The sequence below is a fragment of the Natator depressus genome, chromosome 1 (assembly GCF_965152275.1).
Source record: "Natator depressus isolate rNatDep1 chromosome 1, rNatDep2.hap1, whole genome shotgun sequence".
Taxonomy (NCBI): domain Eukaryota; kingdom Metazoa; phylum Chordata; order Testudines; family Cheloniidae; genus Natator; species Natator depressus.
Window position 1 is genome coordinate 43,335,782 of NC_134234.1, and position 24,071 is coordinate 43,359,852.

The window sequence follows — 24,071 nt, forward strand, 5'->3', positions numbered from 1 at the left end:
ACTTGATCTATCAAAGCTTATGGGACCACAGTTTGAATCTTGGATAACTTGCTCTTTATTATACCTCTCCTGGAAAGTGATTTTCTTAGTGGCCATCGCTTCGGCCAGAAGGTTCTTGGAGCTCCGTTTCCTCACCTCAGAACCTCTGTACACAGTCTACTTTAAAAATAAGGTGTATTTACGTCCTCACCCAGTTTCCTTCCAAAAGTGGGTTAGCAATTTCACAGCAATCAGGCAATCTACCTACCTACCTGTCTTTTACCCGAAGCCGCATGCAAATAGGGAGGGACCACACCTTCACTCATTGGATGTTAGATGCTCTATGTAGCTTTCTACATAGAAAGGACTAAACTGTTCCAATAATTTACCCAACTGTTCGCAGCTGTATCTAATATGATGAAGAGTCTCCCAGTCTCTTCAGAGACAATTCCGTCCTGGATCACCTCATTCATTCATACTTGTTATGACCAGGCAGGTGTTCTGCCACCAGCTAACCTGACTGCTCATTCCACAAGGTCGCAAGCATCAGCAACAGTATTCCTAGCACAGATCCCTACTCAGGATATTTGTAAAGCAGCGAACCGGTCATCGGTGCACACATTCTCCTCCCATTATACCATCACTCAACAGTCCAGGGACGATGCCAAATTTGGTTGAGCTGTCCTGCAGTCAGTATGTCCATGAATTCTGATCCCTCCACCTGTTCAACTACTTAAGAGTCACCTAGACTGGAATGCACATGTGCAATCACTCAAAGAAGAAAAAACAGTTACTAACCTTCTGTAACTGTTGTTCTTCAACATGTGTTGCACATGTCCATTCCACGACCCGTCCTTCTGCATCAGAGTTTTCAAGAAAGAACTAACTGAGAGAGTGCAGAGTTGACTGGGCATTTTATAATGGCACTATAGGTGCATGGCACCAGAGGGCGTTTGAGCTGCCCCGGTGGGTACCACTGAGGGAGAAACTTCCAGTGAGCATGTTCAGGGCGTGCTCACACATGGAATGGACATGTGCAATACATCTCACAAAAACAAAAATTATGGAAGGTTAGTAACCGTTTTTTTCGTTGAAGTACTACAAAGTGCAAAACTTGCTTAATGTTCTTCATAAGCAACTTGGTTCCTCTAGTATTAAACATTTTTAAATGAATGGTATAAAAGGTTTAAGGCATGCAGTACTTTAAAGTTTTGTGTTCCAAAGTGGCAGTGTTCATAAAACTCTGATTCGGCAAGGAACTGAAACATACACCTAACTTTAAGCATGTGTTCAGAAGCTTTTCTGACTTGGAATATCGATAAGGAAATTTATGAATCACTTAAACGATATTGTCTAGATTTGTAATGTGGTTTAATTTGAAGAGATTATGGAAATCAAATTTCCAAATAACTTTGATAATTTATAAATACATTTAATCCTTGCCTGTGTCAGATGGCCTCTGGCTTGAATGTGATTTTACAGTATAGATCTACTTTATGGAGTAACGGGGCTTGGATACACTTATTTAAAAAAAAAAAATACAATCTGTAATTTAAGTCAGTCCTCTTCCCCAGGCACTGTGTGCAGTACTTCAACACTGAGACCATTGTTTTGTAGAACCTTGTTATTGTCCTAGGTAATGAGAATTGTATTTTGTTTCTGCAGCTTTTTCTTTAATCTGACAGTCAGTAGGGTGGTTTGGATCTAGGGGAGCATGTATGTGCCATTATTGCAGCTCTTGAGTTTAGATCTGACTCCTCTTCCATTAGATGTTACCATAAATTTTCTTTCTAATCTGCCCATCTCTAGGATTCATATACAATTCCAAATTTTTGATCTATCTCATGTTCAATTTTTTACTTGTAGAGTTTACACTGTCTTAGAATGTTGATCCTTTCTGGGCCCCACTAGCAACCTTCCCTCACTCCTTTTTTCTTTTTAAAAAATACATTGCTTAATTAGCCAACTTTTTACCCATACAACAATATGTAGAGTAATGCAGTATCTTTGTCTTATTTACATTTTATGCAATATTGTATCAAGTTTTCTTCTTCAGTTGTGTCCATGTGGGTCCTACTTCATGCGTGTATGCACCTGATGTGCACAAGAGCAGAGCTTTGAAATAGTGATATCTGTTAGGCCACCCCTGTACCATGCATGTCCTCTTGCCCCACATCTGAGAGCATAAAGGGCAGAGCAGCAGCAACCGTTCCTCAGTTTCTTCTTACTGCCCCAGCAATGAGTTGGAACAAGTGGTGACTACCTGCTACCTCTTAGCGAAATTTGCTTCTTTTAGTTAGCTAGTCCCTTCAAATTCCCCCACTTTTCTTTGTTTTACTGCACTATTGCCAAAAAGGGGGAGGGAGGGAGAAGTAACTTTTTTCTCTCCACTTTTTGCGTAAAGTGGCAGATTCAGAGCCCTCAGGCTTCAGACCGTGGCCATCTGTGAGGCTCATTCACTTACTGATGGCCAGAGCTGCTGTCTTTTTTTTTGTCTTGGTGGGAGTCATGTTCCAGGCTGTTGCATGGATACGCTTCCTTTTTGACTGAGACAAGAAAATCCAGGGACAAATTTATACCTCCTTGAACAATCAATGAGAGGGACTTCAGACCATGAGAAGAGACCAGTTCCATCTTGGGGTTAATCCTTGTTCCTAAGTCCCAGTCATCCAGTGCCCCTGCCAGCCAGCACACAGCACCCCAGGTCAGTACTGACAAGAAGTCCACAGCACTGTCAGGCAAGAATATAGGACCCATTGAAGACTACCTCAGTATTGGTTAGCACCATGGCACTGGAGACTGGTATTGCCTTCTCTAGGCAATGAATATCTAAACAGAAGAATGAATATTACTCCCAGCACCAATCCTCCTCTGTCCAGAAGGAGAAGATCAAAAACTCATTCTCCTCTGGGACTTGAGGACTGCATCCAAAGACAAATGACACCAACTCAATTTCTGGCTCAGTACTGAAAAGGCACAGGGCACCTTCTATGCCTACTCATGACAGTACTGGAAGCCATTGACATTGGCACTCACAATAGAAGCCTTAATTAATGGTACCAACCAGTTAATGTTAAAGGTAGAAGCTAAGCCTCTGGCACGACATTCAACATTGATGTCACTACGGTGGGCACTGGTACACACCTCTGGTATCTTGGTACTGAGTTCTTCTCAAGATCAGTGCCACCTCTAGAGAAAGTTTTCTCTTTATCTCCTTCACTGGGGAGGGGAACACCTTCATTCTGGCGTCTAGCAGTTTCAGTCACACAGACCAGGAGAAGACCTTGCTCTACAAACCAGGGATGCTCACTTCAGAGCCTTGACTCATCCACCTCAGGCATGGCAATGGTCTGATCAGCATTACCAGAGCCAGGTGGATCCCTGTTGGCCCTATTGGCATACTGTGGACCTCCATATAGAGTATCCAGGAGCTGGTCTCCATCTTACCACTTAATAAAACACAGGCCATACTCCCTTTCTGTACCACGTCCCAATCACAGGAAAAACAGTCAGGTCCTCTGAGCAATACCTTTCATCCTCTGAGACCAGTCATTGTCTTCTCCCAGTGAAATAGTCTTGTTTCCTGTACCAGCCCGAGATGATTTTAGAGCCTTCCAGAGGCTGTTTTCTCATACAGCTGAGATCCTCAAAATAGAAACTTTAATAATTGAAGACGCTCCCAAGCTTTCATATATGCTGCATTCTTCTGCTCCTGCTAGAATAGCACTGCCAATTAATGAGGGCATCTTAGAATCAGCTAAGACTCTGTCAGGTGTCAACAACTTTGCTTCAAACGGCTTAAAGAATGGAAAAGGAGTATCAGTTACCCCAAAAGGGGTTTGAGCAATTTTATAACCACCCAATCCCAGGTTCATTAATGGTCTCTCTTCTGCCCACAAGAAATCTAAAGACCCAAATAAATTAGACCTTTTTGGACGAAAGGTTTATTAGTCAGCATCACCTCAGCTATGAATACGAACCTATCAAGTCTTGTTTGCAAAACCCTGTCTCATGTCAGATAACTCCTGACAACTCCAGAGAAGAGTTGAAAGCCGTCATTGCTGAAGGTCACCAGTAATGCCTTACACTCCCTAAGGCCTCCAGGGCCACACTTTGCTGCCTCAGCCCCAAATGACAGGCCCTTTAAGATACCAGGGGTAGTCTTGCTAGAAGACGCTTACTTCTTCTGAGTATCTGCCCAGAAAGAAACCAAGGTTCTCTCAGAGGAGCTAATCTTTCTTAGTCTTTGATCAGTCTTCGTCTGCTTGTAGACTGCAAGTATGACACGAGAGTTGAGAGTCACAACAAAATCAGGCATGAGCCATCCCCAGATCCTGCCTTCAGATGCTGGTTTGCTTTCTTCCATCAGGTTTGTACTGCTATAACAACTGACCAGTGGGTGCTGGAAGTGGTCTCATATGGTGCTTTCATCCAGTTTGATTCCTTACCCCATTACCCTTCCCCATCCCTCTTCATGAATCCTTCTTACAAAAAGCTAAAAAGTGGCTTCCCTGCTTTGCTTGTGAGCCAAAGAGGAGGTACCTCTAGAGTACAGGGGAAGGGGTTTCTGCTTCTGATATTTCTTTGTTTTGAAACAAAAAAAAGGGGTCTTTGTCCTATCCTAGACCCGAGAAGACTAAACAACATATACACTGTCTCAGATTTAGGATAGGAATACTTACCTTCATCATCCCTTTCCTAGACTCAGGACTGGTTTGTGGCTCTCAACCTCCAAGACTCAAACTTCCATTTTGCAATTCATGTAGCCCACAGGAAATATCTACAATTTCCAGTGAGTCCCAGTCATTACCAATAGAATGTTCTACTGTTTGGTCTTTCCAGAGCAGCAGCAGTTTTCACAAAGTGCCTGGGAATAGTGGCAGCACATCTGAAGAGATGAGGCATATTCACATCTACTCATATTTAAATGATTGGTTGATCAAAGTCAGGTCTCATCAGGAAGTCACCACAGCCTGTATCTATGTCCTTCCCCTTTTCAGACAGCTAGACCTCACTGAGAATTTTTATGAGAAACTATCTCTTACCCCATCACAAACAATAAAATTTACAGGTGCCTTAGTCAATTCCAGATCGTTAAAGGCAGATCTTCCAACAACAGAGTTCTGTCTATCCAAATGATCATTACCAGTATCAAAACAAATCCATCAACTGCAATAAGAAACTGCCTCAAACTTCTTGGCCACATATCAGTTTGGCATGTACGGGACACCACTAGCCAAACTTTACCTACACCCATTACAGAGGTGGCTAAAGTCTATCTATCACCCCAGGAGAAATCAAATGGGTATGTAAGTTATGGTCGCAGCTCACATTTTATCAGCACTGAATGGAAGGTCAGACCTCAAGAGCATTCCACCCCTCCTCCCACAAAGATACAGATCACAGATGCATCAAGAACAGGTGGGGAGCACATGTCTTGGCCACCTCCATAAACAAGGAACTTTGTCCCTAAAAAGCATGACTCCACCCATTTTCATTCTAGAATTACAAGCAATCAGATTAGTGTGCATTGCATTCGTACCTATTTTACAGAATTCTACGATTCAGAGTCTAAGAGACAGTACCATCAGCAATACATTTATATAAGGCAAGCAAAGAGGTTCTTGCTCATCACTTCTACGTCAGGAGGCAATGAAAGTTATGGACATGGTGCCAACAGCGGATAACCCAAGTAACTCTTCATCTTCCAGGAGTTGTCAATGATTTAGGAGACCTAATCAGCCAATCCATTACCAACCACAAATGATCTCTGAAGAACTCCATCATGTCACTATTTCACCAATGGGAATATCCCATTATAGACTTGTGTCCTCAAACAACACATAGTGTCCAGCCTTTTGCTCCAATGGAGACATGAGTCCAGGATTCTAAGACACTTTTCATGTACCATGGGATCAAAGACTTATGTTTCCACCCGTTACTTTGATAATCAAAGTGATGTGCAAAATTCATACTGATCCTGATAGCCTGAATTGTCTCAGCCAATATGGAGCTAACAGATCTCCTCAAGACATTTATTCAGCATCCAATACCACTTCCAGACTGTCCAAACATACTATCACAGAATGAAGGTCAAATACTAAATCCAGACCTGAAATTGTTACATCTGACAGCCTAGATATTGGCTGGTTGAGTGCTATTGATTTACTGTTCTTTACAAGTACAGAAGATCCTCCTGGAAAGCAGAAAGCATTCCCCAAGAAAAATTTGTTCCTGTAAATGGAAAAGATTTTCAATTTTGGCATTCCCACGCAACCTTGACCTAATGGAGGCTCCTATACCTAAAGTTCTTGATTATACTCTGTATTTGAAACACTTTGGACTCTTAGTTCAGCTATGGTCCACCTTACAGTGAGCTTAGCATGCCATTCTCCAGTACAGTCATGTTTACTTTCTCTCCCTTGCCCCCCTATCCAGATTTTTAAAGCGGTTACTATATACTTACCTGCTAGCTACAAAACATCCTCTGGTATGGTATTTTACTATTGTTCCTACAAACCTAATGGAGACCCTGTCTCTGAATATGGTCCACACTACCTTGCTGTCAAGATGGCCTTTTTTGGTTGCCACTGCATCAGCCAGGAGGGTCAGCAAAATAAGACTTTCATGGCCAGCCCTCCTTACACAACATTAAACAGAGGTTAGATGGTGTTGAGACTTCCTCCCAAATTTATTCTCAAAGTTGTCAGACTTTCATTTGAATCAATCTGTTAATCTTTCCAAAAGCTATAGTCTTCCGGGGTTGGGGGGGAGGGCTGAAGAGGAGGGAAGAAAATCAACTTGGATGTTTCAAGACATTGTTATATTATCTTGATAGGGCAAAGCCCTTTAGTCAGACTCCCCGGTATTGTTCTGTTGCCATAAGTAGCACTTTTAAGGGGCACACCACTTCTTCCAAGAGGATATCTAAATGGATTAACCAGTGTATTTCAGTCTCTCACATGACTGGTACACCTCTTCCTTTAAACATCACAGCTCATTTCACTAGCGCACAGGCTGCCTCTTCTCTGTGCTTCGGAAACATCGCTACATCTGAAATCTGAAAGTTAGTTATTTGAGTGACCCCTTTCCTTTTGTTACACTATGCCCCTGACCTGGCCACAAGATCAGATGACAAATCTTGCAGGAAAGTGTTACAAACGCTTTTTAGTCAGTGGTAGTCAGAACTCCTCTATCTCCTCACCTTCCAGATGGGGCACCTAAAGTGAGATCCACACCGACACATACCTGAAGAAAGCTGGGTTACTTAACCTACTGTAACTGGAGTCTTTGTTGTGGTGTCATCCATGTGCATCCCAGGACCTGCCCTTCATCACCACTTTTTAGAGTCCTATTACCTGGAATTCTGAAGGAACTGAGGGATGGTTGTGGCTGCTTTGCCCATGATGCTCTTGGATGGGGGGCATGAGGACATTGCAGCATGGTTCAACAGACATTGCTATTCAGAGATTGCAATCTCATGCACAGGAATCATGTGCTAGTCCTAGAGTGAGATCCACATGCACATCTCAAAGAACCACGGTTACTGTAAGGTATTCTTTTCTTAAAAGAAAGATCAGTTGTGTGCACAGGGAAGGTTTTTCCACCTAATCTCTAATTATAGCAAAAAGAGAGCTATATGGTTCGTCTGATAAGTTTTTTTTAAAATACATTTTGCATATGGCTTAATCCTTTTGGCAGAGTTAAATCAAACAAAAGTTTCACTTTTTTCACTAAGTTTAATACGTTATTAAAGTCTCATCATATTCATGGCATTTCCTTGATCATATTTATAATTTTGATATGAAAAAGCAGTTGAATTAGGGATTAGTACTTCACTGATTCTTACTGTTCCATAATTTTTAAGGCCAGAAGGGATCACTATGAACCTAGTCTGACCTGCATAACAATTTCTGCATCAAGAAGCAAGTACATGAAATATTGGAACATATGGAAATCTTCAAAATAAATCATGAGTCAAGAGTGGTATCCCAAGAGCGAGGATCTTTATAGGCATTAACTGAATTATTGGGTTACAATGGGTTACAATCAAGGTGTAGGATATGAGTTTTATTTTTGTGTCACTCTTGAAGAGGCCAATATAGCGTTTGTACCTATGTGTGTTTCTATTTGGCATGAAGCACCCAGGTGATGGACAAAGGTCCAAATCGAAGTGTTCACACAATTATTTATGCAGAAGTCTTAAATTGCTGTAGGATTCATTCCTTTAGTGTAAATAACTTGAAACTGGGTTTCATGATTCTTTATTTTTGATATAAATAATTTTCAATAATAGAAGTGAGAGGGGGGAGGGATAACTCAGTGGTTTGAGCATTGGCCTGCTAAACCCAGAGTTGTGAGTTCAATCCTTGAGAGCGCCATTTAAGGATCTGGGGCAAAAATTGAGGATTGGTCCTGCTTTGACCAGGGGTTTGGACAAGATGATCTCCTGAGGTCCCTTCCAACTCTGATATTCTATGATTCTATGACATCAAATTTGTGTGGAACATAGATAACTTTGGGACTCAAATGAGGAATACTTTGGAGGTAAATTAGGATGTGTTTTTCCAAGCCTACAGAATTTTTTTATAGCACTGTGGCAGTGATACTGAAGATGAATATGGAGATGCTTTCATTTTATGACTTTTATACTTGTAACTAGAGCTGGTTGAACTACTTTTTACACATAATGCTCATTAAGGGTTTAGCTCCCTTTCTGCCTGTGAATAGCTTATGAACCCGTCCTAATTTCTGTTAATGTTTCAATTATTTGTGTTCAGCAAATGATTTTTATCCTTTTCATGATTGTTAAATAGTTTACTTCACATATTCATTAATGTGGCCAATCGCACACAGTCCTCATCTCCCTGGAAGTTGTTAAACAGGAGAAGGATGAATAATGAACTTCTGCTATGAATTGCAGTTACGAATCATGCTAATCTTTCAGAAAGTCTTAAGATTCTCTAACACTTTCATAAATATCCAGCTATTGTACAAATACCTATGCATAACTAATATGACCTCACAAATCTGAGTGAACAGAACTTGGTGTTTTTACTTGCTAATTATTGCAAAACAGTTAGTATTTGACCAGTTCTATTTTGTAAACTCCTGAACAAAATTACCTTTCAGGGGTGAAATTTCTCATCTTCACTTTCAGTCTAAAGGAAGATTGATGGATTTCATTTGTTTATTTTAGCAACATCTTCTGAGCTATTCATTGTTTTTTCCAAAGCTTGCTCTCTTCAAACGCTGTCTTTTGTGCACTGATTCAAAAGGGCTTTTTTAAAATAGCTAAAACTTGGCATGGTTTACTTATTTCCCTTTTAGGTTAGGACCCGTGTTGCACATATTAGGAAGACAGTGTGGTCTTGTTAAGAGGGCATAAGACTGTTAGCTCTCTTCCAGATATGCCAGTGATCTGCTGTGAGACCACAGGCCAGTCACTTCACCTGTCTGTGCCTCTACTTCTCCCACCCTTTGTCTGGCTTGTCTAGGTAGATTGTAAGCACACAGAGACAGGGACAGATGTGCACAGTGCCTTGCAGAGTAGGGCCCCGATCTCAGCTGAGAACTATAGATGCTACTGTAATACAGATAATAACAAAGGAAATAACTATTACTCTATAAGGTATAGTAACTTAAAAATATACAGTGCTTGCACTGTAACATCTGACTCAATTCAGCAAATCTAAAACATGTTAGGAATGTGACATAGTATTGTGGGTCCACTTTGATATCTTCAGAGTAGTGTAATTACTAGTAATTCAGTAAGTCACTGTCCCTCGTAAATTGGACCGAGGGCAAATCTGAAGTTATGATTTAACTGACTTCTGATTTTAAAATATTTTTCCTTCCCATACAAGGCTTTGGCAGCTCAACTACATCTGGGTTTAACTTCAGTAATCCTGGCATCACAGCATCGGCTGGCTTGACTTTTGGGGTGTCTAATCCTGCATCTACAGGTTTTGGGACAGGAGGGCAACTTCTCCAGCTGAAGAAACCTCCTGCTGGAAACAAGAGAGGAAAAAGATAGACACACTCTTGGGGAAAGGGGAAGTGAATCAGCTTTGTTCATCCTAAAAGTCTATTTTTCTAAATGGATGCAGTAATTAAATTGCATCCCAGGAGATTTATAAAATTTTGCTACTTTTCCCTATTCTGGAATATGAAATGTAATCATATTGAACAACTATTTTCCTGTGAATAGAAACCCATTTATGTATTTTTATTTTGGTTCTAGTTTTAGAAATGTTCTATACTGCATTATTAAAGAATCTTCTAAAACCATCTATTTAACCTAATGTTAGTAGCAGAATATTTTTTGTTAATAAGCTTTATACCATATGAATATATGCATATTTGATTTTTTTGTACAGATAAAATATATTCTAGTACAAATACTAGAGTTCATATCTTCTGTTCCTGGATATGGCCTTTAAATCTACTTCAGGGTGTTTCTTTGTGAATATGGATGTAAATATATAAATATATATATACACATATATATACACAGTACAGTGCACACATTTGTGCATATGTATTTGTATATATAATAAACACGTGAACTTTGCCCCATAGACAAAACTCTCCAAGTTCCTTTGCTTTGCGTGTTCCCTTTTCCATGTTGTTTTAGGCTCCCACATCTTGATGCTCATAGGAATATCAAATAGTGTTCCCTGGCTGTAATATTTTTGCAGCTTGTTTTTAAAGACGAGCTGAAATACTGTTCACTATTGTATAATTCTGGCAAGTAGTGTTTAATTGCCTGTTTGTCCTCAACATTTTCCTTTCCTCAGCTAGCAATCACTCCAAAGAAGAATCTGGGGAGACTTTCAAACGAAGGTGTTGTCACAGCTGATGTTACCAAACAGGTCTCTCCTGGGGTGTGCTTCATTTCTGAGGCTGCTAGGCTTCAGGAGCAAGTTCAGGATTCCAGGAGATTGCTGGGGGGGCCCGAGAATTGTGAAGCCAGTGGTGTCTTCTCTCTGCAAGTGGTGGATGCAGTCTGTGCCACTCTAATGAAAATTGTAGCTAACCATTCCAAAACAGAGTTGATTCACACAGGGCTACTGGCATTGACTCCAAAAAGAGTTCCTTACCTGCCCTTAACACCCGTCACTGCTAAGGAATAAAGTAAAACAGTATACTTTGAGGGTAAGCTATTGTAACAGTAGAAATAGTACCAGTCTTACAAGTGCAGCAAACTTCATGTTATGGCATCTTAGCACATTGGGCTGCATCTCCAGCTCAGAGTGCATTAAAACAGAAACAGCAGAAAAATCTCTTACAGAGTGTATATGGAATTTTGGAGATAAGTGTAGCTTTTAATATAGAGGTTGTTTTGTACATAATGTGCATCCAAGTGAATATTCACAATCACTTTCACCAAGGCACCTTTTTACTAAAACAGGTATTGCGCATAATTTTCTAGTATGAAGTCAGTTGCTTTCAATTGTAAAAGTGTTGTCAAGTACTGTTTTGTATGTTCTGGAAGTTATGTCTGCATACAGCAATTACTGGCCTTTGGCAAACATGGAGTTTTCTGTTGTTTGTGTTCAGAAATAAGGTATCAGTTTTGAACACAGAACTTTTCACTTTTGTACACTTGTATGTTACTGCATCTAAGAGATGAGCATTTTCTTTGGGAGGCAATTAATAGTGTATGCGTTTTTGTTTTTTAAGGCAGTATTAAAAGCTTAAAAGTCCATTTCAACTTAAACCTTTTACAAAACTTGCATTGGGCTGCAATCAAAATCCTGATATTTGTATTTCTTTGTTACTGCTTTTTTAAAAAAAGTTAAATTTAAAATGTTGAACCACTGGACTTTCTTGTAATGTATTAATTTGTGAAACTAATTTTTTTAAACTGTGTGCTGTCTTTGTCCACGTGTGCAACCTACCATTGTGCAAAACAATAAAATAAATTAATGCTGTGATCCTAGTCATATTTGTCTAATTATTTGTCTATTTGCAGAATCTGGTCCTATCACCTTAGTTCTCTTGATTGTCATATTTAAAAAAAAAAACACTGCTGCAAAATCTTATTGATTTATTTTGGATAATGTATACTTGCTCTTACTAAAAATAGTTTTGATCTCTGAATTAAAATCTTATGACTTTTGTGCATAATCCCTTCTCTTCTCCCATATTATGTGAACCCAGATGATACTATACTGCAGCACAATGTGTGCTCTTGCCTTCTCATGGGTGGGGGTTTTGCACTGTAAATTTAATTTCAAAACAAAGTGTTAATTTGCTTTGGGTAGTATAGTCCGTTGTCAGCAATAGTTTTGAAAGCTATAGGATTTTGGACTCCATTATGCAAGTAAGCTGCAGCATTGGCTAATTCCATAGATGCCACTAAGACATCACCCAATAAGCAGCTGTGCGTAAGTGTCTTTTTAAAATTAAATAGTTTGACCATTTGTTCTAATCAATTATTTCTTTAAAAAAAAAAAAAACCTACCAGAGGAAAGGAAAGTATATAACTTTAACAACTGATTGAGCTCTCTACGTATCTAGGGCCTGATTTGCATGTGTGTTAAGGCCCCTTTGCACCCATTTACACTACCAGAGACCACCATTTTGTCCATGTGACTCTCACTACAGTATAAGTAATTGCCAGAGGGTAACAGCTACCACTAGACTGGCCTTTTCCTTAGTGTCCTTGCAGCCCTTCCGTATTCCTCTGTTTCTATCCCTTCCCTGTCCAGCTGGGGTCCCACTCCATGCCTGCCGAGGAGCTTTCTGACTAACTCCCTTGTTCGCTACATTAGGCACAAAATAAGGATTTTAGGAATTTTATCTTTAATGTAGGCTACAGAATGTTTTGGGGTTTTTTTGTTGTGAAAAAAGTTAATTGTTAATCATGAGCACAAAGTAAGTAATAGATATCCTTGTTCTGGGACCATTTTTTCTGTGAAGATATTTCTTCTTAGCATCTCCCTTCAAGGTTTGCAGCAATTTTGCAATACAATACTTCTTTCGCCAGGTGGCAGGAGACTACTATTTTTCAATTTGCCAAAGATGTCATTATAAAGCCCTGTAAGGCATTATTGCTGCCACATAGTACACCAGCTTTTGTTTCCAGATCGTTTACACAAATAGTTTATTGAAATAGTTTTTTTTATACAATGGAATTTTGATAATTTTATACTGGTCATGGAGGGTTGGAGCCCTCCCACATACCTCTAGGAGTTCAACCCTTTTAGCTAATCACAATTACCATAAAAGGGGGCACAGAGAGAAACCATTTGGATGTACAATTTAGATACCTGAGATAATATATCCAAGAGCCTCTAGTGATTAACAAACACAAATCCCGTTGACTTTCAGTTGAACTTATGCTTCTATAAAGAAAAGGAGTACTTGTGGCACCTTAGAGACTAACTGAATGCATCCGATGAAGTGAGCTGTAGCTCATGAAAGCTTATGCTCAAATAAATTGGTTAATCTCTAAGGTGCCACAAGTACTCCTTTTCTTTTTGCGAATACAGACTAACACGGCTGCTACTCTGAAACCTGTTGTTATGCTTCTATGTCACTTAGAGGCAGAATTTTCAAAATAACCTATCTGCCATTTTGAGGTAGTTTTAATCATTTTCCAAAGATCAAAACAATATCGGTATGTTTTTTCTGTGCTGGCTGTTATGATTTGTAGTTTCCTGTTGGGCTCAAAGAATGCAGTATTTATGCAGTATTTCTAGGAAGGTTTTTGGTTGAGAAACTTACAGGCAAAGTCTTGCGATGTGCTCTGATGTTGTGTCTACCTTTAACAGCTGATGCTCTGTTCTCTGACCAGCCTCGAGAACTTTTTTCTGTGATGGTACTAAAAAATCTCACAATCTGAATTGTTTTCCTCTCTTTCTTTTCATCTCAGGCATTCCTGTACGGCATTTACTGGGCCAGCACAAGTACAGTAACATCTTAGAAAGTAGTGAAATTGCATCCAAACTCCGGTTCTGATCAGGGACTAGTCTCTACCTGCTGTTCAAGAAACTCCCTGTCTCTCCCATCTGTGTGTTTTCAATATGGCATTGTATTGTGACAGCAAGACCTGCCTCTGAATTGCTTATCTTTTGTCACTGTTATGAAAGCAAGCTAGGGTGATTGGATTTTGAGAACACATTATGGTATTAACCCTGAGTAAGCAGGGAAGGAAACAAGGACTTAGCACTTCTTCAAGAATCAAGTAGCTATTAAATAAAACTATTAACATACTGAAAAACTACATATCCTGGAAATTATAAGTAATCTGGTAAATTCCAAAAATTATAAAACCACAGTTTGAATAATCCATAGCTGGATAGGACCCTTAAAAGAAAAAAAATATTGGCCAAAGGTGACAAACCTGAGTGTCCAAAGCTAACTCCATATTTAGATGCCTCAGTAAAAGCTGCCTGACTTTCAAAGATGCTGAGTGCTTCTAGCTGTCTTTAACCTCAGTAGGATTTGTTGTGTGAAAATCTGGCCACCTTTATTTCAGTGCCTAAATATGGGTTTAGGAGTCAAAGTTAGGCATTCATGTTTGAAAGTTTTGGCTACTACTTTCAACTTCCAAATAAGGATACATTCTCTCTAGGAATCTTTATTAAAGCCAAACTTTTCAAGCTTTGGTATTTATACTGTCCATTTCTGTCACTGTTACAAATGTGGACCCTGGCCCTGCAGTTGGCCCTGTATGGGGCAGATCCTGGTGCCTACATGGGACCCCAGTGAATGAACATCTGTGAGGGAAGAAGAGTCTGTCCACACTGATCCAGTTGCAGGGTCAGGGCCATAGGAGTTTCACTTAATGTTCTGTGTAAATTATCAGAGTTGTCTTCAATGGCTGTGTTTCATTTAGAACTGCAAGATTATCAGTTACTCTCATTGGAAGTGAAGCATCATACTGGAAAACACTTCTAGATAGAAATATTATCCCTACTAACTGTATAGGCCAACATTTACAAATGAGCGCTTAAAGTTAGGCATGAGGGAGAGATTTTCAAAAGCGCCTAAGGAGTTTAGGAGCAGGTGTCCTATTGACTTTCAGTGGTGCTTATGCTCCTAAATTCCTTAGGTGTTTTCGAAAGTCTCTTCCTAATTCCTTACTAAGTGGCACTGAACACCTTTGAAAATCAGGCTACTTACTTAGTGCCTAAGTGTGGATTTATCTTTTAAGTATTCGCTTAATTTTAGCTCTCCCTCCCTTCACCCCCAACCTGGTTTTACAATTCTGGTATGTACATCTGATAGCTTGTATACATTCAAAAGTCATTTTTAGCTTCTAAATATACGTACCACCTATGGAATATTCTCATTCCTGGTCGCACCTTAACTGTAGACAGGTAGATCTTCCCCCACTTTCAATGTTTTTTGATCAAGTACAGCAGAATTAGACAGGGATAAAGACCAGGAGTGAAAATTCTGCAAGGTGATCACCTTGGAGAAGCAGAATTACAGGTAAGTAACTGTCCCTTATGGACACATTTATTCCTCAGTGTGATATTGGCTAATTTAATAATTGTAACTGGCAGGGAGCCTTTAAACTAGTTAAAAGGAGAGGTAAATTTATGTGGTGTTAACTACAAACATTTTAAGGCACAGTTCATATTAATTTTAAATTTCAGGCAGTTTTATATTAGTTTACCTCTTCTGTATCTATTCTGTGGATAAATAGATTACTTTATTTTCCAGTGCCCTCAATTTGGCACTTTCCATAAGTACTGTGGTCACTTAAAACAAACCTATTTTTTCCTCTTCCTGTCCCCAATCACATCTGCAATCCATGGTATAAAGATTTCCATTGAAAATTAATTAATGCATTAAATTGATAGAATTAGAGCTAACATTGCCAGGTATTAAAATGCAGTACCTGCAATAATAAAAAAAAAAATTAGTTCCCCTAGAAATGTCTTTCTCCACACACATTGTTTTAAATGTATTAATAACTGCACTTTCGCGGTGTTTTGTTCTGTTTTGTTTTTTACCAGTTAATATTACTTCCCCACCTCACCTTTGTCTCCATTTCACAGATGGGTCAATTTAGAGAGATTAAGGGCCAAGGGCGTAAGCCTGACCTATTGAAGTCAGTGGCAAAATTCCCATTAACTTCAGTGGGACCAGGATTTGCCCCAAATGTGTAAAAGGACCTTTAACTTTGTATGCCCTGTATATTACTGGGGTTTTCTGTCTTTAGTCATCTTGTGCGTGATTTTCAGAAGTAATGAGCACCTGTTGCTCCCATCGACTTTGGAGTGGAGGGCTCTCAGCACATATGAAAATCAAACCATAGATGTGTGAAGTTGAGCTCTTCAGAACGGATGCATCCAAAATGATTTGCTGCTTTTGCAAATGTAGGCCTACGGGACTTGTTTATAGCAACATAAGACGTCAAGATTAAACCCAGGTGTTCTAATACAGAGTCCCCTGTTCTAACCCCAAGATCAGAATCTTCCTAATTGAAATTCAAATTATTCTTAATTTATTCATAACATCAGAGCATGTTAAGCCTATCGGACCAGCTTCTCCGCTACAACTGAGGTGTGCATAGTACAACTCAGGAGAGGGTGTGTATTCCCCGATTCCTGGGCAGGATCTGCACTTGGCTAGCTCTCCAACATAAAGCTGCTCTATACCCTCAAAGCTGCTCTACATTTTTTTGCCAGCTGCCAGTGGCTAAAGGGGCAATATTGTCACTGAGGTGTTCAGCCAAAGATAGGGAAGCTGTAGCCATGTCTGCCTTTTTCCAGCCATGCCTCCTATTTCAACAACAGGAAGGTCATAGGGTAGGGTGACCATATGTCGTGATTTTATAGGGACAGTCCCAATATTTGGGACTTTTTCTTATATTGGCGCCTATTACCCCACACTCCCTCTCCCAATTTTTCATATTTGCTATCTGGTCACCCTGTCATAGGGGCTATGCTGCAGGCTTCCCTTACACTGGGATGATTCTCTGTGGTGTGCTGTGCCATCTTTCGGGCATCCACCAGCAGTGTGGCGCAAAGCGGCTGCACGCCACATCAAAAGATGGACTGTAGAACTTAACTTTTTTAGAATACAGACTAATTCCTTTGTTCTCTCCCAAAATTTCTGCTTAGTAAAGCACAGTTCCCAGATATGTTGCTTTCTCTTTACAATCAACACCAACACCTGAAGGTAGTTCTAAGTTAGCACTCACAGGGAACAGAACAAAATGCAAGGGAGAAGAGAGAGCGCAAGAAATGCGCAGTTTTATTGCAATGTACATGAGTTTTAGCAGTATGTATTATTCAAATCCGTTTCAACTAAGAAAAGCCTGACTGACTGTATATTTACCTGTAGCAGTGGCTTCTGACTGAAACCATTGGCTGTCTGGAAGAAATAATCAAAACATAAATATTTTAGAGAAACACTGACAACTATTATCATTATTTCTTCTGCTGCTAGTTCCTGTTGTATCTATTGTTGTGGTGACTAGAGATTAAACCACCAGGAGAGAATTCAGCAAAACAGCCTGTGCTCAGCACCTTTGGCAGTCCAGTCAAGAGCACACCTTGGCTGCAATGGGAATGAGACCAGATTTCGGCCATCAGCACACAGCTTCCAATGCTAAAATTCCCATTGATTAGAGTGGGGGCAGAGTGAACCTGACGGGACTGCTTTTGAAAATCCTACTCTTAGAGTAGACAGGGAAAGCCACGATTTGCACCAGTACATCTTAGCCTGGTTTCAAGCAGGGATACTCTCTATCTTGGCTATCTGTAAGGTTTGCAACTAGTGGCTAAAATCATAGAGAAGGCCATAGGCTCTGATTATTAGCATCCTAGAGCCAATCTTATTTGCCATGATGGGCTGCAGGATGAGGGCTGGTATTTGAGGGTATATCTATAGCACAAATGAGGGTCAGGTTGCAGTGCAGGTAGTCATACCCCCTCTAGCCTTAATCTAGCTGCTGCCGGTAGCAGTGTGAATGAGGACATAATAGTGTGAGCTGGCCACCCCACACAAGCCCGCTGAGGACTCAGGGTATGTTCTTGGGTTGCTAGCCTGTGCCAGGGTCTGTGCTGCCACATCTTTACTGCTATTGTTACCTGCCCTCATTCAATTAGATGGGTATGCCTGCCTGCCTATGCTGCAGTCACACCTTTGACTGCAATGTAAATGTATTCTCAGCCGGGGCTCAGCATGGCACGACTGCCTTTTTTTAAAAAACAACTTTGTGCTCTTCCTTATTTGTAGTAATGTCTGTTTGGAAGCTTGAAAATGTTTTCCCTCCTCATTTTGTTCTTTTCAGTTTAAGAAATATCACTCTCCTCCCCACCCACCTTATTGCTAGTGCAACAGCAGCCAACAGAGTTATAGCTTCTTTCTTTGTGTACCTGCTTTACTCCAGTGTTCGTTAGCTAGATACTGCTTCAGAGCCAGCCGGGGGAGAGCAAGAGCAAAAAAAGTCTGCATCAATTCAGTGGATCACAGATAGCAATGGAATTCCAGCTCCAATTCAAATAGTGGTGTTAAAAAGCTCCATTATGGAATGGTGGATTTCTTCCTTTAAAGTCAACGTTGAGAATTCAAGGAATATTCCTTGCAACATTATACCATTTTTAAGGTAAATCAAATTTGGGACTATACTATCGAAGTTATGTAAAATAGCAGTGCTGAGAATGCAAGATTTTTTTGGTCTGTTTTAGCTAATATTTTCCTCAATTAATGTTAGGTGGATGACCATATGTGTGCTATTTTTGTTTGCTTTCAAATAGGGCTGTCGATTAAGAACAGTTAACTCACACGATTAACTCAAAAAATTTAATCGTGATTAATAGAAGTTTTAATTGCACTGTTAAACAATAGAATACCAATTGAAAATTATTACATATTTTTCGATGTTTTCTACATTTTCAAATGTATTGATTTCAATTACAATCCAGAATACAAAGTGTATACTGCTCACTTTATATTATTTTTATTACAAATATTTGCACTGTAAAAATGATAAACAACGAATAGTATTTTTCAATTCATCTCATACAAGTATCGTAATGCAATCTCTTTATCATGAAAGTCCAAAATGTAGATAGTCAAAAACCCCTGCTCATTTGCCATTTAACCCTGTAGGCATCTAAGTTTCTGCCAGTAAAGCCCCTATAATTTACACCAGTGCACACAGAACCATAGAAATGTAGGGCTAGAAGAGACCTGCTGAGATCCTCTGGTCTATCCCTCCACCCGTCTGCTGAGACAGGTGACTATCCCTGAGAGGTGTCTGTCTAATCTGTTCTTAAAAACCTCCAGTGACAGGAATTCCGCAACTTTCTTAGGTAACAAACACCTGTCAGGAATGGTCTAGTCTAGATAATACTTAGTCCTGCCATGAGTGCAGGGGACTAGACTAGATGACCTCTCAAGTTCCTTTCCAGTACTATGATTCTATGTTCCAGTGCTTAAATATGCTTATAATTAGAAAGTTTTTCCCTATATCTAACCTAAATCTCCCTTGCTGCAAACTAAGCTGATTACTACTTGTCCTGCCCTTGGTAGACATGAAAACAATTGATCGCTGTCCCCTTTATAACAATATATTTGAAGATTGTTGTATCCCCTACCAGTCTTCTCTTGACTAAACATGCCCAATTCTTTCAACTTTTCCTCATAGGTCACGTATTCTAAACCTCTTATCTGTGTAGCTTTCCTCTGGACTCTCCAGTTTGTTCACATCTTTCTTAAAGTGTCGTGCTCGAACCTGGATGCAGTACTCCAGCTGAGGCATCTCCTATGCTAAGTAAGGACTGGAACCTGGGTTTCCCAGCTGAGTGTGCTAACCAGTAGGCTATAGAGTCATTCTCACTCTTTCTCTGGTCCAATGAATATTTAAGTATTTCATGCAAAGTGGAAAAGCTTTCCGGGTTTAAATTACTGCTCTGAATTAGGCAGAGTGGGGATCTGAACTTGCATCTCACACATCCTGGGCAAATGCTCTCATAACCAGTGGGCTATTGGCTATAAGGGAGTGGCAGATGGTGGCACCTCATCCTCCTCTGAGTTGGTGGGGGGAGGGTTGCAAAAGAAGACTAATCTGCCTTAGGCACTGAACTCCAGGAGAGGAATCCCAAGCAGAGATGGCTGCATCCCTCTGACTCAGACATCTAAGGGTATGTCTACACTACGAAATTAGGTCGAATTTATAGAAGTTGATTTTTTAGGAAGTGATTTTATATACTCAATTATGTGTGTCCCCACTAAATGCATTAAGTCGGCGGAGTGCGTCCACAGTACCATGGCTAGCGTCGACTTTCGGAGCATTGCACTGCGGGTAGCTATCCCACAGTTCCTGCAGTCTCTGCTGCCCATTGGAATTCTGAGTTAAGTTCCCAATGCCTGATGGGGCAAAAACATTCTCGCAGGTGGTTTTGGGTACGTGTCATCAGTCGCCCCTCCCTCCGTGAAAGCAACGGCAGACAATCGTTTCGCACCTTTTTTCCATGCGGACACCATACTGCTTTCAGCAGACGGTGCAGTAGGGCTGCTAACTGTCATCATCAAACCTCTACTTCCTCTGCAACTCTGCTCTCCTGAATCCACCTTGCAGGTCATCAGCCACCGCTTCCACTGCAACTCTGCTTTCCTGCTCTCCTACAGATGCCATACCACGGCAAGCGTGCAGCCCGCTCAGCTCAGCTCACCGACACTGCCACTGTTGTGTCTTGGTGCTGCTGGCAGCAGACGGTGCAGTACGCCTGCTAACCATCGTCATCCACCACTTCTGCTGCAACTCTGCTCTCCTGCAGACGCCAGACCACGGCAAGCATGGAGCCCGCTCAGATCACCGCGGCAGTTATGAGCATTGTAAACACCTCGTGCATTATCCTGCAGTATGCTCAGAACCAGAACCTGCAAAACCAGGTGAGGAGGTGACGGCAGCACAGTGACGAGATTGATGAGGACATGGACACAGACTTCTCTCAAAGTGTGGGCCCCAGCAATTTGGACATCCTGGTGGCAACGGGGCAGGCTCATGGAGTGGAACGCTGATTCTGGGCCCAGAAAACAAGCACAGACTGGTGGAACCGCATAGCGTTGCATGTTCCCAGTGGCTGCAAAACTTTCGCATGCGTAAGGGCACTTTCATGGAACTACGTGACTTGCTTTCCCCTGCTGTGAAGCACAAGAATACCAAGATGAGAGCAGCCCTCACAGTTGAGAAGCGAGTGGCGATAGCCCTCTGGAAACTTGCAACGCCAGACAGCTACTGGTCAGTCGGGAATCAATTTGGAGTGGGCAAAACTACTGTGGGGGCTGCTGTGATGCAAGTAGCCAACACAATCACTGAGCTGCTGCTATCAAGGGTAGTGACCCTGGGAAATGTGCAGGTCATAGTGGAGGGCTTTGCTGCAATGGGATTCCCTGACTGCGGTGGGGCGATAGATGGAACGTATATCCCTATCTTGGGACAGGACCACCTTGGCAACCGGTACATAAACCGAAAGGGGTACTTTTCAATGGTGCTGCAAGCACTGGTGGATCACAAGGGACGTTTCAGCAACATCAATGTGGGATGGCCAGGAAAGGTACATGACGCTCACATCTTCAGGAACTCTGGTCTGTTTGAACAGCTGCAGGAAGGGACTTACTTTCCAGACCAGAAAATAACCGTTGGGGATGTTGAAATGCCTATATGTATCCTTGGGGACCCAGCCTAGCCCTTAATGCCATGGCTCATGAAGCCATACACAGGCAGCCTGGACAGTAGTCAGGAGCTGTTCAACTATAGGCTGAGCAAGTGCAGAATGGTGGTAGAATGTGCATTTGGACATTTAAAAGCGCGCTGGCGCAGTTTACTGACTCAGACCTCAGTGAAACCAGTATTCCCATTGTTATTACTGCTTGCTGTGTGCTCCACAATATCTGTGAGAGTAAGGGGGAGACGTTTATGGCGGGGTGGGAGGTTGAGGCAAATCGCCTGGCCGCTGATTACATGCAGCCAGACACCAGGGCAGTTAGAAGAGCACAGGAGGGTGCGCTGCACATCAGAGAAGCTTTGAAAACCAGTTTCATGACTGGCCAGGCTACGGTGTGAGAGTTCTGTTTGTTTCTCCTTGATGAAAACCCGCCCCCTTGGTTCAGTCTACTTCCCTGTAAGCCAACCGCCCTCCCCCATTCGATCACCACTTGCAGAGGCAATAAGTCATTGTTGTTTCAAATTCATGCATTCTTTATTAATTCGTCACACAAATAGGGGGATAACTATCAAGGTAGCCCGGGAGGGATGGGGGAGGAGGGAAGCACCAGGTGGGGTGGAGGAGGAGGGAAGGACAAGGCCACACTGCACTTCAAAACTTATTGAATGCCAGCCTTCTGTTGCTTGGGCAATCATCTGGGATGGAGTGGTTGGGTGCCCAGAGGCGCACCCCCCCCCCCACGGTGTTCTTGGGCGTCTGGGTGAGGAGGCTATGGAACTTGGGGAGGAGGGCGGGCAGTTACACAGCAGCTGCAGCGGCGGTCTGTGCTCATGCTGCCTTTCCTACAGCTCAGCCATACACCGGAGTATATCAGTTTGATCCTCCAGTAGCCTCAGCACTGCCTCCTCCCTCCTCTCCTCACGCTGCCACCACTTCTCCTCTTGCTCATCCCTCCTGTCCTCGCGTTACATTTTCTGCTTTCCTGGACTCTGCCATTGTTTGCCTCCACACATTCCTTTGAGCTCTTTCAGTGCGGGAGGATTGCTTGAGCTCAGAGAACATTTCATCACAAGTACGGTTTTTTTTGCCTTCTTATCTGCGCTAGCCTCTGGGATGGAGATGATAGGGGGAGCGTTGAAACATTTGCAGCTGTGGGAGGAAAAAAAGGGAGAGTAGTATTTAAAAAGACATTTTAGAGAACCATGGGTAGACTCTTTCATGGTGAATGGTTTCAAACAGCAGCGCCCTCCCTTCCCATACCAAGCACCCGCTGGATTGGCCATTTAAAAGCAGGGGCTGTGGTTTTTGGGTTAACATGCAGCACAAACCCAACTAAACCCCACCCACCCACCCAATTGTCTGGGATGATCGCTTCACCCCTCCTCCCACCGCGTGACTAGTATCAGGGAAGATCCCTGCCAGCCAAACGCGAACAGCTCAGCATGAATGGGCCCCCCACCACGTGACTAGAAGCGGGGATGATTTCTTTTCAGCCACAGGCAGACAGCCCAGTAGGAACGGCCACCTCTGAATGTCCCCTTAATAAAATTCCCCTATTTCAACCAGGTGACCATGAATGATATCACTCTCCTGAGGATAACACAGAGAGATAAAGAACGGATGTTGCTTGAATGCCAGCAAACACTGGGACCTTACACTGCCATGCTTTGTTATGCAATGATTCCAGACTACATGCTACTGGCCTGGCGTGGTAAAGTAGCTGTACTGGCCGCGAATGCATCCCAAGTCTTCCGGGAAAATTAATCATTAAACATGCTTGCTTTTAAACCATGTATTATATTTACAAAGGTACACTTACCAGAGGTGCCTTCTCTGCCTTCAAGGTCCAGGAGCCCGGGTTGGGAGGGTATTGGCTTCAGGGTGATAAACAGTTCCTGGCTGTTGGGGAGAATGGTTTCATCCTCCTCCTCATCATCTTTCTTGTCCCCAAAATCCTCATCCCTGTTGCGTGAGACTCCCCCCTTGCAGGAGTCCACGTACGGGGTGGGCTAGTCGTAGGGGCACTACCTAGAATTGCATGCAGCTCATCATAGAAGCGGCAAGTCTGGGGTTCTGACCCGGCGCGGCCGTTTGCCTGTTTGGTTTTTTGCTAGCCTTGCCTGTGCTCCTTAAGTTTCACATGGCACTGCTGTGGGTCCCTTTTATAGCCTCTGTCCTTCATGCCCTTGGAGATTTTTTCAAATATTTTGGCATTTCGTCTTTTGGAACGGAGTTCTGATAGCACGGATTCATCTCCCCATAATGCGATCAGATCCAGTACCTCCTGTTCGGTCCATGCTGGAGCTCTTTTGTGATTATGAGACTGCATGGTCACCTCTGCTGATGAGCTCTGCATGGTCACGCCACGCTGGCCAAAGAGGAAATGAAATTCAAAAGTTCCTGGTGCTTTTCCTGTGTACCTGGCTAGTGCATCTGAGTTGAAAGTGC

At 41.9% G+C, this 24,071-nt stretch overlaps 1 protein-coding gene across 1 annotated transcript in view; it reads left to right on the forward strand.

Moving 5' to 3' along the window:
* Positions 1-11,891, forward strand: part of NUP58 (nucleoporin 58) — a 51,536-nt gene extending 39,645 nt beyond the window's left edge. The window contains exon 16 of the mRNA XM_074958595.1: positions 9,846-11,891. Within this exon, the coding sequence (XP_074814696.1) occupies positions 9,846-10,015 (170 nt within the window). The 3' untranslated portion in view covers positions 10,016-11,891. The remainder of the gene's footprint in view (positions 1-9,845) is intronic.
* The last annotated feature ends 12,180 nt before the right edge of the window (positions 11,892-24,071 follow it).